This window comes from Nicotiana tabacum, chromosome 10 (assembly GCF_000715075.1).
Source record: "Nicotiana tabacum cultivar K326 chromosome 10, ASM71507v2, whole genome shotgun sequence".
Lineage (NCBI taxonomy): Eukaryota > Viridiplantae > Streptophyta > Magnoliopsida > Solanales > Solanaceae > Nicotiana > Nicotiana tabacum.
The window spans coordinates 8225973-8244676 of record NC_134089.1 but is presented as its reverse complement, the minus strand read 5'-3'; the positions used below and the strand labels follow the sequence as shown (position 1 = coordinate 8244676).

The window sequence follows — 18704 nt, the reverse complement described above, 5'->3', positions numbered from 1 at the left end:
CTAATAGCAAAGTACTCATGACTCGTCTTTCTCGGCTTTCAACAGATTCATAGCAGGAAAACCCCTGCTCAATATTAAGCGTCGCTTTTAAAAACTTTTTTGAATGATTGTTTAATTTATTATATAGAGCGTGAGATATTTAGAACTGTAAGTAATGATGTTATTATTGATTGTTTTCAATAAAAACTTGTCGAGGACAATTGTAAAGTGAATGATATTTTTTGCGAATATAGTATTAATATAATTTGCCTGTTAACTCGCCACCATCATAAAATTTTATATAATGGAACCAAACATCTATCTTAAAGCAGTTTGCTCGTTAATTTGCCGCCATCATAAAATTTTATATAATGGAACCAACCATCTATATTAAAGATAATAGTGCACCCATGGTATTAAAATCATGGATACGCCTCTACTTGATGAGCATCAAGATGGACAACGGTAGCTTTCAAAAGACACCAACAGAAGCTAATGAAGAAGCCGAATTTCCACAAACAATACCTAGCCAGAGGGCCATGCATATACAAAAAGTACTATAAGTTACAAGCGAGTAATGCAAATAAAAATATGCACACATACACCCACCCAACCTAAATGTATATATACACAGACACCGTTGAGGGGAATCTGCAGAAAGATTGGATCGGAAGAAGTGTTTCAAGAAGAAAAAAGATATCAGTTAAGAGTCACTTAAGTTATATAAGATTGGGATCCTCATAAGAACATGTACCAGATCAACTAATAGTTTAATGAAAAAGTATCTATTCATGTTTGTGGGGGTGGAGAGAGGACATTCATATAGTACACACTTTTCATTATACTGAAACATTGTAAAATGTGTTACACTGCCAATAAGACAGACAGGAAAAGAATCTGACAAGAAATAAGGATGAAAATTTAACAAGCAGCAATGCTTACAACGGCTAATTGCTTTTACAATGATGCAATGTGCATACAGAAACTAGTGCTTTACAAGAAGCCCGGGCCTTCAAAAATTTTACCTTCTACAACAGCTTGACCAACTCGAAACAAGAGCACAAATTGCTTTCATCTTGCCTCTAGTTACGCGTCTTCACTTCGCCATCCTTAACTAAGAGGTTATTTACATGGCATGTCACTGTAGAGACACATCCAAAGGGAAAATCTTTTCGAGGTCAGAAGGAAGGTAAAGGCCTCTCCTAGTCACGTGCGAGAGAGACATCTAAGTACAAATCTTTTCGAGGTCAGAAGAAAGGTAGAGGCCTCAATCAGATCAGTGGAAAACCTAGTAAGGGAATGAGAATGACACAATTGCTAGTCAACTAGAGTAATATTAATCGGCAAAGCATATTTCCAAACGAAAAATGGCAAGTCAAAACTGAATTAAGTTAAAAATGGGGAACCAATCATCAGAACCAATGATAGCAGATGAATTATAGTTCTAGTGTGCCACAGATTGAACAGCAAACTGCTTGATGCATGGTTCACGCTCAACTGTCCAGCATTGATAAATTCATCCTTGCCAGAGGTTATAGACACATTCACAGATGATGAACCTATAACAAAAACATTAATCATGAAAACCTTTAAAAATAGAGAACCAAATCGGAGGGAAGAAGCAAGTCATGTCACAAACCCCCCCACCCACCCCCCACCCCCACCCCAAAAACCCAAAAAATAAAAAGAAATAAGAAAATAAAGGGGCAAAATGGAGATAAAAGCAAATGCTGACTTCATTTCTAAAAAGAGGTACTTACAATCATAATCTGCCCATCCAATCCTCTGCCGAGCCAAGTCATACACAAAGATCTTATCTTTCAAAACAAGATCTGAAAATCAAGAAAAATACAGTTAGACCAACCTAGATTCTTGTTTATCTATGGATCTGGATTACTCGACAAATGAAGATGAATCAATTGACAAGGAATACATGGTTCAAATGCCAAAATCATAGTCAGACAATTTTTGAGCATTTCTACTTCAAATTATCCATAAAAGTTGATTCGTGGAAATGATTCACCTTGGGCTAGTGGTGTTAAAAGGTTAAATCTCTTAACTTTAGCTAACACAGGATTGTATACCAAAAACCAGCAGAACTAGTTGAATAGCTAGAATGTTTACAAGGAATACATGGTTCAAATGCCAAAATCATAGTCAGACAATTTTTGAGCATTTCTACTTCAAATTATCCATAAAAGTTGATTCGTGGAAATGATTCACCTTGGGCTAGTGGTGTTAAAAGGTTAAATCTCTTAACTTTAGCTAACACAGGATTGTATACCAAAAACCAGCAGAACTAATTGAATAGCTAGAATGTTTAGGAGGGAAGAGGAAGGAGCCCGAGGGCACAGGCATGACTAAAATAAATTTGCACCCAAGCCGTATTGATTCCATGAAATTGTAAGTCATTTGGGACAATGTTCTTGATTGTATTCATCAGTTATACCTCGTTCCCGTTGCACTTTCAACACCATGTTGCGGCACTTAATAACCGGTTCATATGGCGGTCTACATAGGATATGGACAAACCATCTCATGTGACCTCTTTTTCATCCTTTATGTGTGCCTTGCACCCTTTGACAAAAGTGATTGTTTCTAATCTTGTCCAATCTTGTATAATTGCGCAACTATCTTAACATCCGCATTTTTACGATATTCAGTTAGTGGACATGTATTCTGAGCCGAGGGTCTATCGGAAACAGCCTCTCGGCCCCTATAGGGGCAGGGGTAGGGTCTAGGTACACATTACCCTCCCCAGACCCCACTATGTGGGATTTTACTGGGTAGTTGTTGTTGTTGTTGTTGTTGTCAGTTAGTGGACATGTAATGTTAACTCTTACATATTGTTGTTGGTCCCATTACCATTATACTAACTTATTTTTCAATTTGCTAGGAATCTTTCTATCGTAAAACACTCATGCAACACTCTTTCATGTCAACCGGCATATTTCAGTTCTCTGTGTTTCTTCCTCATCTACCACGGCATTCTCTATTCTCCTGGAAGATTTGAGCTTAAATAACTTGATTGTCTGCCATTTAGGCACCATACTTCTTCTTTTTTTTGAGAAGGTAACATTTGTTGTATATATATTAACTGCACCAAAGCTAGTGCAGTCGTCCATAATTACAAAAGGTGGTACAGACTACAGAAAGATATTAATCCTTAAACTACTTACAAGGCACCATAATTATATCTACTATCGCTTCACCTTAATACTTTTTAGGCGGAGTAAACTTGCATTGCCTAGATAGTGTTTTGCTTCTACTTATTCCAAAACCTTGCCCCCTTGCTAAGTGTTTCACCATGGAGCTGCTTTTGACTAATTTTGTTAATTCACACTATCATCTGCAACTATCATGCATCCTGAAACCTCACCATGTATGCTACCGATTAACTCATAACCAGGATAAACAAGGAAAGGCTCACACATTCAATGCGCATACAATACACGGACATGGGCCAAAAGAAAAGAAGATTAATTCTCTTCACTTAATGTTGGTCATAACATTGTGCTTGGTTTACACATACACACACAAACAAGAAATAGAAAGGGATTAATACCTTTCCGTTAATATTCATGTATCCAGTCTAACACCACTTACCACGGATTAACTTTCTATGGAGTCCACCCTACGCTGTATTTCAACATCAAAGTAACAATCACTACTGCCTCTACAAGATATATAAGACAAACATTGAAAAACTAGGCAAAATCGGAAATAAAAATTCCTTGGCACGCCCCGGAACATATCTAACCGAATTACTGGTAGTACAAGTATACCTATCCTCTGGTCAATCACAATAAAAGAACGGATGCAAAATTAGAAAAGACAAAGGGACTGCAATCTTCAAGCTACGATTTTCAAATTGCAAATCAATGACCTAATATTCTAATAGAAAATTGGGGTTGAGGCATGTCTAGTAAACAAGGAACCAACCTCCTAAAATTGTTACACCTTGATCCTGTTTTTCAAAGCCGATGCACCACATAGCAGCACCTTCCTGTTAGAAACATTCAATTGAGTCGCTTAGCTTTGTAGTTCATCAAAAAGACAACAGGGCTGAATATAGCATTGTTTATATAGTCTAAGATGAGACTTCAAGAAGACATTTAAACACAATGAGATTCCGGTACTCACAACAAAGCCCATATGCACAAGGTAGTCTGCTGGTCTTAAAGCCATCGATGCACCGCCGTCAAAGTTCAGAGAAACTGGGGGAAATATCTCTGTGATGCTGTTTTCAGAACGAAACAGGGTGTCATATTTGAGTCACCAAAACAGATGGGTAAAGACATTTTTGCCGTTAAGAGCTCAAATTAAATATCTATTGAATTATACAAGGACGAACCTTGAGGAGACTAAAAAGCACGGTTTTCCTCGTGAGATGATTGGCCTAACTGATGGTGAAACAGCAGCAGTTATCTGCAGATGAATGGTAAAACAATTTTCAGGGGTTTTGATCAACAGTTATCTGCCCTTTTTCGCCAACCCCAACTTGCTTGGGACTTAGGCGTAGTTGTTGTTGTTGTTAGTTTTTATATTTAGAAGATGCGGATATAATTTTGGTACAGACAAAGAGAGCAATTGGACATTCAAGTTGAGACGGAGGGAGTCAACAAATTGGCCAAATGTAGGAACTTACAGCATTGACAAAGGGATCATAAGCTTCTGCGGCAATATAAGCCAAAGTTGTACCAGAATCCACAATAGTTCCTCGATTGCCAGATGTCGCAAACACTGATGGATCAACAGGCACCAACTGTCCATTAACAGCAATGCTCTGCAGATATACATTGTAATGTGCCCTGCAAAAGTGGAGAGCGGATATAATCAAGCTCGCTAAAAAACCATTTTCTTCCCTAGTGCCCAGTTCATCCCCGTGCTTATAGTTGGAAAACAAACAATGTCGAAAAGCATAAAAAATAAACACAACCAGGATATGTATTCAGTACAGCTTATTATGTACGTGCAAAGCAAAAATACCCATGGATTAAAAGCTATAATTGATGGACATGTTTTATATCATGTAGCACAAGGCACACTAAAGATGAAAACTATTAAATCTCTATATTCGTCATAAGCAAGAAAAGAAACTTCATTGTACTGTAACAATACGTACTGTGACGGAACAAGGGGACTATATACGATTCTCGGATCCAAAATCTCACCAAGGACTAGTATACCTCCACCATTTCCCTCTCCTTTCAAGCAATGTGAAAATACTTTAGGAGTAATCCGATGAGAAGACAGTTGAGATATTACTGAAAGACCCTGTTGACCAAACCCAAATATCCCATCAATTGCTCTGTCCGTTTTGGTCAAGTCCCCAGACTGAGAGGTGCTGCACCTGTTTTAATTCATATCCAAGTATAAGCTTTGGGTAAACAAACATGGTTTTTTCATAAATTTGGCCAAAGATATTTCTGGTTCAAATGACCCACAACTTTTTCTAATGAAAATTTAAGTAAAGGTGTAAGGATATTTAAGAAATAACAACTCACCCAAAAATAATCGGCGCTGAAGAGTTGGCAATCAATGAGGTTCCCAGGACTGTGTCGAAATATAATAAATCGGCTACGTAATGACCAGTTGTGCCACTCCCATCTCCATACTGAAAGGAGTAACCACACTGATTGGTTTCCGTAGAGCACTCAGCTGAGGAAGTTTGAACTATAGAAGCGCACACTTGGTCTGCACAAGAAATGGGAGAAGCAGTTGACGAGATGGTAGCGTCATAGAAGTTGAGCTCAACCTGCACACATGTAACAGTGTCAGCAGCTTCCAACAGAAGTTTATTCCTTCACAACACTTTATACAAGAAACTAAAAAAGCAATAACAAGATGAAAGGAAGATGAGTTACCCCAAGTCCACTTGTCCGAGGACAATCATCGCAGGAACTACATGTTACCCACAGGATATCACTGCCTGTGTCAATCTGCACATTGTATTCTCTTGGTGGAGTTCCCAGTCTTACTTTTGTAAAATAAAGGCTACAAAAGTAAGCATAGAAGAAAGAGAGAGAGAAAGAAAGACAATGGTCAACAAAGTCGATATTCAAATCAATAAGAATATCAGTCATCCTCAAACAACAGAAAGCAAATGCCAAACTGATATAGCAAATGGTCATCTTTAGAGCAACGTGAAACTCATCATTCGATCCTACCTAAATATTTTGCACCAGAACAAGAAACCATACAAATTAAAGCAAACAGAATTATCACTAACGTCAAAATCACCAACCAACCGATAATTAACAAGAAAGCACCTAGAAAAGGAAAACAGCATATCAAAATTCATTGCCTTACAACTACTTTAATACACTGAAAATCAATATTTAAAAGAGACTTCACGGGAATGTAATCTAAAATCCCAAGCCCACAAGTGCAACTAAAATCAATTACCTTCAAACTAAAAAAACACAAAATTTACCTCAGAATCTGTGAGACCAAATTCATAAGACATTAATAACACATCAAATTTTCCATAGCTTCCATACATTCACCAAAAGTTCCAAGTTTTAACATCCTAAAGAATCAAACTTTCCCCAAAGGTGACTAAATTAACCGAACAAAACTCAACAACACTTCAGTCCCAAACAAGAGGGGTTCGGCTATACGAATCATCACTTCTTCATTTAAGCTCAACTCATATCATCATCATACCAATATAGCAATATAACTCCACATTAGACAAAGGAAGAAAACACTAAAAACATCACAAATATAACAACATAATCTTATCAAAATGGTGTGACAAAATAATTACCCGACAAGATAAGGGTCAGATGAACCGACAACAGGAAAATTAACAATCCCACCAGCAAAACTCTGCAACATTCGAGCATGTCTAGCTCTGTCCCTTGCTCTAACCTCCTCCAGCTCCACCTTCCCGTTCAAAGGAAAAATCCTTTCCAAATTAAGCACTCCCGCTGGCAGTTTCTCAGCTCCGACGGCCACGGCGGCGGCAGCAGCCATCACCGCCGCCACCACCAACACCATATTCAAGAATTTCATGCGGCATCCCATAAGAAACAGGTTCTTAAAAATGCTAAAATATGTATCAAAATACACAAATTATATAATTATGAGTACAACCCAGCTCAAGAAACAATTAAAAAAATGGATTTTTATTTTTTTTATCAAGAAAATACAGGTTTAGAAAAAGCTAAAATATGTATCAAAATACACAAATTATATAAATATAAGTACAACCCAGTCGGAGAAACAATAAAAAGACTGGATTTTTCTCAACAAAATAGATGAACAAGAACAAGAACAGTAATCTCTTATTTGGTTTCTGCTTTCAAGAGAGAGAAGAGGCAGTGGATTTTAACTTTTTTTTATTGGTTTATTTGTTTATGTGAGTATATGAAAATAGAAAATACAGGAACATTGAACAGTTATAGTGTGTGTTTTTAAGACAGAAAGCTTAAGCAAGTGAGTAATCAAATGGTGGCGCTAATGAACTGTCAAAAATGGGCTTGTGGTACATGCTAAATTGGAGAGTTGTTACAAGGGTATTTTCGGGAAAAGAAATTTTTGTTCTTTTCTTAATTTGTATTTGGTCTTAACTGATAGGATTAATTAATGAAAATTAAAATAATTAAAAGTTACTATTTTGTTGTTGTTGTTGCTTTTCCATAACTCTTTTCATTACTATATATCTGTTCCTTTAATGCTACGATTATATTGGACTGTGCCGAAAATATATCTATCGAAAATAATTTTTCTATCTACGTAAGATAAGGGTAAAATTAAGTACATATTACTCTGAATTTATTATTATTATTGTAAATATAATTTAAAAGGATAAAAAGAATTAAATAAAAGTGGACTAAATAGTCTTGAGTGAAGTAGCAAGGCACTGGGGATAGATGGAGTAAGTCGAGTGGGATCAATGTCAAAAGATAAGTGCGTAGTTCACACGCTTTTTACATGGGAAAAGGTCAAAATTATTTGAGTTCTAATTTTACAAGTAAATGAAACTTTTTTCTCTTTTTTTTTTTGGGTCCATTTTCTTTTTGTGAATCAGTGATTTGCGGAATACTGTTTGCTTCAAGCGGTCGTATGGTAGGGAAATAAGTTATCTCGAAACTATAATGATGAAATTATAATATTGAGATTAAATAATAACGAGATTATTTATTGAATATATTTTCTTTAAAAGATGTTTGGTTCATTGGACTAAAAATAGAATATAAGTTAAAATTATTCAAAAGACTTTGCTGAAGAGCTTTGGAGAAGGGCACCTTTGTCAGTTTAGTATTTATCTCGGGATTAATTGATCCGAAAATTATTATTCCACTGTCAATGTCGGATATAATAATACCCAATTGGGGGATTAATTAATCCCGATATTGCTATTTCGGATTCAAAAGTCCAACCAAACGCACGATAAATAATCTCGCACCTATTCCCGAGATTATTATCCCTTATCTCTCGTACCAAACAATAAACCCTAAGACTTTGTTTCTCGTGATTAATTGCTTGGCGAAGAGCATTTTATGTTTGATAGAGATCTATATGTGAATGAAAACGTAAGCTTAGTTTATTTAGAGAACTCTTAGCGCTCGTTTGATACGAGAGATAAGAGATAATTAATTTCAGGATTAAATTTGAGATGAGTTTATCTTACGTTTGATTGGGATAAAATTGCGGTATAACTAATCTCGGAATTAGTTATCATGGGTTTGTAGTATTATTTTTATCCCTATGGAAGGGTGAGATAATAATCCCGAGATAATACAACCCCTTAATTACATTAAAGATACATTATTTAGTATTATGATTAATTTGTTAAGAAATGAAACGGCAAAATTAGATATGAATGATTTGTATAACCGATCTAACTAGTTTGAGCTGAGTGATAAATATTGTGATATGTAAATATGATGTCTAAGAGGACAGATAACAATAGGCACGAGGACATGTACAAAACAGTAAGGAGGTAATTTTGACTCTACAATCTAGTTGGATTTGGACATTCATCAGTAATAATTGAAAATGTTTAATTGTCAGATCTCATTTAACTGCTTACAGAAAAATATGCTATGAAAAAATAAAATAAAAAAATAATTGGCAGCAGACACAATGTTGACAGTTGACTCATTTATGAGAAGGCAAAGACCAACATTCAGAATTAAATTATTTTTCCACGATCTACAAATATTTTTGTGATTTTTTATATTCAAAAGTTGTAGAACTGGATTCTTTTCTCTTTTAAACATTTATGCGAAGGCATAGACCAACATTTTCAGAATTCAGTACATTCAAGGTTCAGACTTGGAGTGTGTTTGGACTTTGGTATAACGGAAAATGTTTTTCGTGAAAAAAATTTTTCAAGAAAATATTTTCTTGGAAAACAAGTAGTAATTTTATATATTTTTCGGTGTTTGGTACCCAAATTAAGGAAAATAACTTCTCAAGAGTATTCATAAATAATTTAGATATAATAAACATAAAGCCATAAACTTTCAAACCAACAACCTTCCGGACCCACAAATTTCATAAACTTTCGAACAGCTAAACTTTCGAAAGCGTGGAATTTCGAATCCGTAAACTTTATAATATCTAAACCCGTAAACTTCCAAATACATAAACCTCCGAACTCAAATTTGGAACTTGTAAAATTTTGAACTTTTAAACCGATAAATAAAAAAATTAAAACTGAAAAATATATTTAAAAAAAAATCGAAGGGGGGAGGGGGGTGCAGGGGTGGGGCGGGGGTGTCAATAAAACGAAAAAAAAATAGAAATTTAAATTATTAAAAAAAATAATAAAAAAGAATTGTGCGGGTGGGGGTGAAGGGGGTTGGGGTGGGTGGTGCAGAAAAACGAAAAAATAGATATTTGAAATTGCCAAAAAAAAATTAATTTTTTTGCGGGGGAGGGTGTCACGACCCCAAATCGGAGCCGGTCATGATGGTGCCTCTCGTGAAGACAAGGTCAGCCTACAAAATTTCCAAAATTCAGTTTTAACAGTTTAATAGGTCAATTTAAGTTATTTATAAGGATAAATCCCTAACAAGTATAGATTTAGCGAAATAAAATAAGTGCGGAAATGAATACAGCCTGACATCGGGATGTCACAAGTCACGAGCATCTACTAGAGTCTAAATACAACGGAAAAATCTGAAATGTACTAAATACAGTATAATGAAATCAAAAGGGAGAAAAGCAGTGCTGCGAACACCGGCAGCTACCTTGCTCCGATGACTCTGCCTCTGATCAACCAATACCCACTACTGGGTTCAGAAACACCTGAATATGCACACAAGGTGCAGGGAGTAAAGTGAGTACTCCGACTCAGTGAGTAATAATCATAACTAAAGACTGAGTGATAGGAAATCACGAAAAATACATCAACATGTTGTGTTGAATAGTACAAAACCAGTAAGAAAGCAATGAAGCTGTGAAATCTCTTAAGCACTTTAGCTCAGTTTAAACCTCTTTAAAAATGACTTTTTATCAGTTAAGCAATTGAATGCAAAGCAATTAGAACATGTAAGCACAAAAAATCCGCCCCTCGGGCACAAATACACAATTAAACAGGTAAATAACAGGCAAGTAAGAAAGATAAACACATAAAGGTCCGCCCCTCAGGACAATGTCAATAAATTCACCCCTCGAGCAATGTATCAGAACAATACCAGCCCCCGGGCTATATCTCACATCACAATGGGTACCCGCGCTCACTGGGGGTGTGCAGACTCCTGGAGGGGCCCCTTACGGCCCAAGCGCAATATCAAGCCATCTCGTGGCATCATCACTAGGCTCTCGGCCTCATATCAACAACCCACCTCGTGGCGTACAAATCTCAGGTCAAGGCCTCATAATCATAATCAATGTATCACCACTGCGCCGTGCAACCTGTCCTAAAAGTATCCTCACAACACAGGCCATTGGCCTTACTCAGTCAAAAATCACATAAGTCACTCGGGCAACAGTAAAACATGATGCTCAGCCCAAAATATTATTTAAAATATCATTTCAAGTGTTAAAGCAGAGTAAACGTGGCTGAGTTTTGAAAACAGTAGAATATAGAATGAATGAGTACAAGTTTGAAGTCAAACAGTGAGAAAATATCAATAAAAATCCCCGAAGGGTTCAAATAGTTGGCACGAGGCCCAAATATGGTATGCAGCCCAAAACATGATGATAACAAATAGATTTCAGTCAAATACACGATAAAATAGTCATTTGGGACAGACTAAGTCACAATCCCCAACAGTGCACGACCCCACGCTCGTCATCAAGCGTGTGTGTCACCTCAATATAGCACTACGATGTGCAATTCGGAGTTTCGAACCCTCAGAACATCATTTACAATCATTACTCACCTCGATCTGGTCCAAACTCTAGCCCGCGATGTCTTTGCCCTCACGAACCGACCTCCGGATGCTCCAAATCTAGCCACAATCAGTACATAACCATTAAAATATGCTAAGGGAATAAAGCAACAACAACAACAACAACCCAGTATAATCCCACTTAGTGGGGTCTGGGAAGGATAGTGTGTACGCAGACCTTACCCCTACCCTAGGGTAGAGAGGCTGTTTCCAAATAGACCCCCGACATCCTTCCCTCCAAGAACTTCCCACCTTGCTCTTGGGGAGACTCGAACTCACAACCTCTCGGTTGGAAGTGGGGGTTGCTTACCATCAAAGCAACCCGAAAATATTCAATTTACATCAAAAATCCTGAAATTGCTCAAACCCGGCCCCCAGGCCCACGTCTCGAATCTGACAAAATTGACATCAATAGAATCCTCATCCTCCCACGAGTCTATACATATCAAGAACATCAAAATTGGACCTCGAATGGCCCCTCAAATACCCACTCAAAAGTCTCTTAATCTCAAGCCCTAATCCCTCAATTTTCTTCCTTAATTTCCACTAATACCATGATTAAACAATGGAAAAATGATCATAAACATGAGTAATGAGGCTCCTTACCCAACTGATTCTCTTCGATTTTCCCTTGAATTCACTGCCCTAACTCGCTTCCCGTCTTCAAAAATGGAGAACTTAGCAAAAATTCGCGAAGGAACATTATATACTTTCTGACCCAGGTATTTTCGCACTTGTGGTCCTATTACCACTTCTGCGACTATTCCACCGCATCTGCGGTTTTCATTAAAATGACAATCTCCGCATCTGCGGTTAAAACTTCGTACTTGCGGTAGCACAGGTGCGCCCATGACACCGTTTCTGCGGTTCCTAAAGGACTTCATGTTGGCCGCATCTGTGGCTGCCTTAGCTTCTGCGATCATCGCACCTGTGGCCTCCTAACCGCAGGTGCAGTTATGACAGAACCAAATGCTTCAGCTGCAAACTCAATTCCAAATTCTTCCGCCAACCATCCGAAATCACTCCGAGGCCCCCGGGACCTTAACCAACAACACAAACATAACCCATAACCTAATTCAAACTTGTACCAATCTTCAAAACACCTCAAACAACATCGAATCAACCAAAACACATCGGATTCAAGCCTAAGTTTCCAAAATCTTCCGAATTCTGCTTTTGATCAAAAATCCAACCAAACCACGTCCGAATGTCCTGAAATTTTGCACACACATCCCAAATGACACAACGGAACTACTGCAACTTCCGGGATTCCATTCCAACCTCTATATCAAAATCTCGCCTATCAACTGGAAAATGACGAAATCTCAATTTCGCCAATTCAAGCCTAAACCTTCTATGGACTTCCAAAATGCATTCCGATCACGCTCCTAAGTCCCAAATCACCTAACAGATCTAACCAAATCATAAAAATTCCGATCCGAGATCATATACAAACAAGTCAAATCTTGGTCAAACCTTTCAAATTTCAAGCTTCAAACTGAGAATTGTTCTTCCAAATTCATTCTGATTCCCCTGAAAACCAAAACCAACGATCTACATAAATCACATAGGGCAAGTCATGCCCGATAACTGGCGAGTAAAGTCTAAAAGCTCGAAACGATCAGTCGGGTCGTTACATCCTCCCCTCACTTAAACATACGTTTGTCCTCGAACGTGCCCAGTGTTGTTCCAAAAGCCAACCAATCGCTGAGTAACCTTACCATGCATATACCCTGGGGTGATCCCATGTCGCCCTATCTCATATAGGTCCGATAATACAATGTGACTAAAATTTTACAATCCAATGTAGCTCGTTAACCTTGGAACCACATTTCCACTTCTGAAATCATCCACAAGATCAGAATCTCACATCTATACTCTGAATAAGTTCGAACCAGGCTTAATAACTCATACCTGCAACCTCGAGTGTAATTACATGATATACTACATAACTCCAACACTTGTAGCGATAACTTCAAATCACTGCAGTTGCACCCAATAACCGAATACCGGTAGGAAACCTCTTATCAACTAAAGTCTTATTCCAACACTTTCATATACTGCCAAGGATAAATAAAACACGCAGTAAGCCATAACCATTTCTCAGATCAACCATTCATGAAGCCACTTCTCCTTTGGCAAAGACCATAGCAAATTTCTGAGTCGAAACTCGATATTATCCTTCCAACATGCTGAAATCGAATCTGTTTGTATTCATTAAAGATCCCAACGATCTCATCTAATCCCACACAACTACTCTGGTGACATGACACATCAATACATGCTAAAGCCGCAACTTGTGCAATCCGCGCACCAATAAGCAAAAATTCGAACATACTCGAATCATGAAAATGACTCAAATGAAAGAGATGTACAGTAAGCTCACCAGTACCACCACAACACAAGGCTGAGGACCCGCCTCACATAATAGAAATAGAACACACGAATCTAACCCGCAAGGATCATACTTCCACATAGCTTCACTCCACTGCGCGACCTCATCCAAACCCTGGTCCATATGAAACACCTTAAGTCACTATGCTCAAAATCGACAAACACGCGCAATATGATGTCTAAGACCAAAGAAATCCTCAAAACCACTGCGAAGCCATTGACATAGCATTATACAATCCCAAAAGGACATAATCGATACGCCATCCACCGCACAATACCCAGTACTCTTCCCGCTCGACTTCCACCATGAAACCCTAATGGAACCCGCACCACATGTGCCTATAACCAGCAAATCATAACGCCTCGCAACACAGAAAAGTAACTCATAGGTCAACTCAGAACGCTAATAGCTCAACAACAACCGAATCAACACATCCCTCACTCATGGCAACTCGAAGTCAACAAAGTTGTCTCGATGCAGAACATACATCCATATAGGTCTACCAATGAACCCTTATCACGGAGTTCCTGAAGTTGATCCTTTAACTCCTTTAACTCTGCCGGTGACATACGATACGGTGCCAGGTATCAAATCAATACCGAAATCAACAACCTTGCCTGGTGACATGCCCGTCCATAAGAACACGTCCGAAAAGTCTTTCAACACCGGAACTGAATCAATGGTAGGAGTCTCTACACTAACATCTATCACGAAACCCAAGTAAGAAAGACGATCCTTCCCAACTATCCGCTGGATCTTCGAAATATAAAACCACTCTACTAGAACATAATCCGTCGAACCTCGCCACTCAATCCGTGGCATTCCCGGCATAGCTAACAGTGCCGCCTTAGCGCAATAGTCTAGAATAACACAACACAGAGACAACCAGTCTGTACCCAATATCACATCCAAAATCTAACATACCAAGCAACAAAAGATCCGCTCGGGTCTCCAAACCGCGATAGTCACTAAATAGTGCTGATACATGCAACCCACAACCACAACATAGCCTGAACATGCGAACCCCTAGTCTCCAACTCCATATAGCTCACGAATCACCATACCTAATCTCAATTCCGCCGTCCGAATACATACCACACCTCAAATACCCAATCATTCCACGAGAGATACTCTAAAATTTATCTATGCCGCCAAGCAAACTCGAATATCAGCAGTCGATCTAACATGAAAGTGCCGCAATACTACCGAAGTACCATCAACCTAATCACATTGCCTTTTTCTGAAACATATACCCTCGTCAAATAACCTCAATTAGAAATGCCACTTCCTTAATCATTTGAAGCTCATTTCTCTAATTGTCTATAGTTGTCCGCTGCCTAAGAGTTTTATAACCTTCCTTTCGGGACTAAATCGTAACCTTACATATGCAATCTCAATCCTCCACAACATACCGCATATACCATACCATCCTAGGATGACATGAGAACTTCATATTCCTTCCGAGCCACAAGCAACTATGTACTCAACCAACCAAGAACTTTCTATTGATCTCGTTTAGAAGAAAATCACTACACATCCCCATTCTTCTCACACTCGCAGAAAATACGCATCTTTAACCGCGGTAGAAATCATCAAGAACTCTCTGACTCCCTGTTGCACAAAACCAAACCTGACATGACTGAATCCTTCTAACTCAACCAAGCTACGTCGACCACTAAAACCTAAGGGCATTGCCGCGAAACACCTATAAGAACTCATTACCTCGTAAGCACCCAAGGAAATAATCATATCCTTACCCTATTGATCCAGCCTGCTACCAAGCTATACCATCTATCCAAGTTCTTTCTGATTTACCTTCAACTAGACACTTTTTCTTGCTATAACACCACCATTCTTCAACCCAGACTCGCCACATGAGACTCAAGCATAAAGCCACATTGTCTAAGGCTCATAAGTCGCTGAATACTTTTTTAGATATCCCCAAAAGCACCACGTTCAAAATAGTTACCCTGAAGAGACTTCCTACGAATTCCAAGCCATTACCTTTACCTTCCTGATACCGACGTATAGAAGCCCATATTTCATATAGAAATACCACGAATCTCGACACCCTCCAAATGCAAACCTCAGTTTCTGGCCAAAAATAAGACCTGAAAAATCTCCAATTATTACATGCAAAATCTTGAGCATATAGAACCATTTCCTAGAGTCATCTCAAACCACAATTAGCCCGATCAAAAGAACCGAACAACCTGTGCCTCATTAGCACTTCTGACACTGCAGAATGCAACCTCATCCCAATACAACCAAGCAACTTCCTGCTCAATGCACCGAGCATCCTTTACCACAACAAATCAAGACATTCCGTGATTCTCACACACCTTTGAAGCATACTACAACTTTTGTCAAGAATTTTTCTTTACTCGAGCCATCCTCGGTCTCAATCTCCGTAGGTCGTAACTGATTCACCAGTACGCCTCAAACTGGAACCAACATAGCATCTAACCGTGTAATCACCTAATCAATAGCAGACTCCCCTACTCGGCTCGAAGCTATAGACCAAAACACACACAATAACTCATAATGCATATACTCTATTGCTGTCATAATACCATAGTGAGATTAAACTCAATCCTTCATAAGCTCGTGAAACACCGACCATTTGGTACATTAAATCTTCTGCAAATCTCGCATTCATCCTCGCAACAGTCAAGCCCACCCTCTTAGGTGACCCAAATTAAAATTTCAACACTTATATTTCATTTGTAAATGAGATCTTCTAATAGACACATAAGGATCACACAACCTCAGAACATTCCGCAAGAGATAACCCACCTGTTTTGCCTCCAACTAACATTTATGTATACCTTCAACCGTTATAAACACTACGCAGTCACTTAGTCTGAACTCATACCGCAATATGAAATTTACTTCACTTCCACCTAGGAAACATGAAAAGATTCTTCACACACCCATAACTCGGGGCTATACCTCGAATCAAGATGGAATTCAAACACCTAATAGTTCTTCTATCCTCTACCAGACCCTTCTTGTCGCTTCTAAATCATATGAATACATCTTGCAGTCACAACACACTCATCATGTAACTATCCAGTCATTACTTCCCTTAATAGGGACACAACAATACATATAGATTCAGAAACACGCGCTCACGCAATCAACGACTCAGGGATCAAGCTATAGGTAAAAATCCGGTCAAGTCTTCCAGACTAGCCCAACATCAACACACAAAGATCACGTCTCGCCCCTCGATCAGGGAATCACAAGCCATCGATGCATATCTACTGAGCGCTCATGCGCGCATACGAACGCCTGGAAGGAATAAGTTATATTTCAAGCTGAATCAAGGACGCACAATAAGAATATAAGAATGTGAAGTTTTTCCTAAAGGTTCTGCAGCCTCTCGAGGATAAATACAGACGTCTCTGTACCGATCCGCGAAACTCTACTAAACCTGCTCATGACTCGTGAGACCTATGTAACCTAGGCTTTGATACCAACTTGTCATGACCCCAAACCGAACCCGGTCGTGATGGCGCTTCTCGTGAAGATAAGGCCAGCCGACAAAATTCCCAAAATTCAGTATTAATAGTTTAATAAGTCAATTTAAGTTATTTATAAGGATAAATCCCTAACAAGTATAGATTTAGCGAAATAAAACAAGTGCGGAAATGAATACAGCCCGACATCGGGGTGTCACAAATCACGAGCATCTACTAGGGTCTAAATACAATAAAAAAATCTGAAATGTACTAAATACAGTCTAATGAAATCAAGAGGAAGAAAAGCAGTGCTGCGAACGCCGGCAACTACCTTGCTAAACTCCGATGACTCTGTCTCCGATCAATTAATACCCGCTACCGGGTTCAGAAATACCTGAATCTACACACAAGGTGTAGGGAGTAAAGTGAGTACTCCGACTCAGTGCATAATAATCATAACTAAAGATTGAGTAATAGGAAATCATGAAAAATACATCAACATGTTGTATTGAGTAGTACAAAACGAGTAAGAAAGAAATGAAGCTGTGAAATCTCTTAAGCACCTTAGCTCAATTTAAACCTCTTTGAAAATGACTTTTTATCAGTTAAGCAATTGAATGCAAAGCAATTAGAACAGATAAGCACAGAAAATTCGCCCCTCGGGCACAAATACACAGTTAAACAGGTAAATGACAGGTAAGTACCAAAGATGAACACATAAAGGTTCGCCCCTCGAGCACAATGTCAACAAATCCATCCCTCGGGCAATGTCTCAGAACAATACCAGCCTATCGGGCAATATCTCAAATCACAATGGGTACCCGCGCTCACTGGGGATGTGCAGACTCCTGGAGGGGCCCCTTACGGTCCAAGCGCTATATCAAGCCATCTCATGGCATCATCACTAGGCTCTCGGCCTCATATAAACAATCCACCTTGTGGCGTACAAATCTCAAGCCCTCGGCCTCATAATCATAATCAATGTATCACCGTTGCGCCGTGCAGCCTGACCCAAAAGTATCCTCACAACACAGGCCATCGGCCTTACTTAGTCAAAAATCACATAAGCCACTCGGGCAATAGTAAAACATGATGTTCAGCCCAAAATATTATTTAAAATATCATTTCAACTATTAAAGTAGAGTAAACATGGTTGGGTTTTGAAAATAGTAGAATATAACATGACTGAGTACAAGTTTGAAGTCAAAAAGTGAGGAAATATCAATAAAAATCCCCAAAGGGTTCAAATAGTTGGCACGAGGCCCAAATATGGCATTCAACCCAAAACATGATGATAACAAATAGATTTCAGTTAAATACGCGGTAAAATAGTCATTTGGGATGGACTAAGTCACAATCCCTAACAGTGCAAGACCCCACGCTCGTCATCAAGCGTGTGGGTCACCTCAATATAACACTACGATGTGCAATCCGTGGTTTCGAACCCTCAAAACATCATTTATAATCATTACTCACCTCAATCCGATTCAAACTCTAGCCCGCGATGCCTTT

General features: G+C 38.6%; 1 protein-coding gene across 1 annotated transcript; it reads right to left on the bottom strand.

Annotated features, from left to right (window-relative positions):
* Window positions 1–796: 796 nt before the first annotated feature.
* On the bottom strand, window positions 797–7370 carry LOC107798818 (aspartic proteinase 36). The gene is made up of 10 exons (XM_075222549.1): window positions 6752–7370; window positions 5847–5976; window positions 5487–5737; window positions 5105–5332; window positions 4628–4790; window positions 4334–4407; window positions 4123–4219; window positions 3922–3985; window positions 1740–1811; window positions 797–1538 (listed from the first exon to the last, which is right to left on the bottom strand). The coding sequence occupies exons 1-10, from the start codon at window positions 7009–7011 to the stop codon at window positions 1366–1368; spliced, it is 1512 nt and encodes a 503-aa protein (XP_075078650.1). The 5' UTR covers window positions 7012–7370; the 3' UTR covers window positions 797–1365.
* Between the last annotated feature and the right edge of the window lie 11334 nt (window positions 7371–18704).

Bases quoted from the DNA above. Each gene is read 5' to 3' on its own strand.
- LOC107798818 (XM_075222549.1), bottom strand. From the start codon at position 7,011: ATGGGATGCCGCATGAAATTCTTGAATATGGTGTTGGTGGTGGCGGCG. The intron at 4,408-4,627 runs GTAAGTTCCTAC...ATTCATCTGCAG, and splicing joins ATGATCCCTTTGTCAATGCT to ATAACTGCTGCTGTTTCACC. The intron at 1,812-3,921 runs GTTGGTTCCTTG...CTTGATTTTCAG, and splicing joins AGGTGTAACAATTTTAGGAG to ATCTTGTTTTGAAAGATAAG.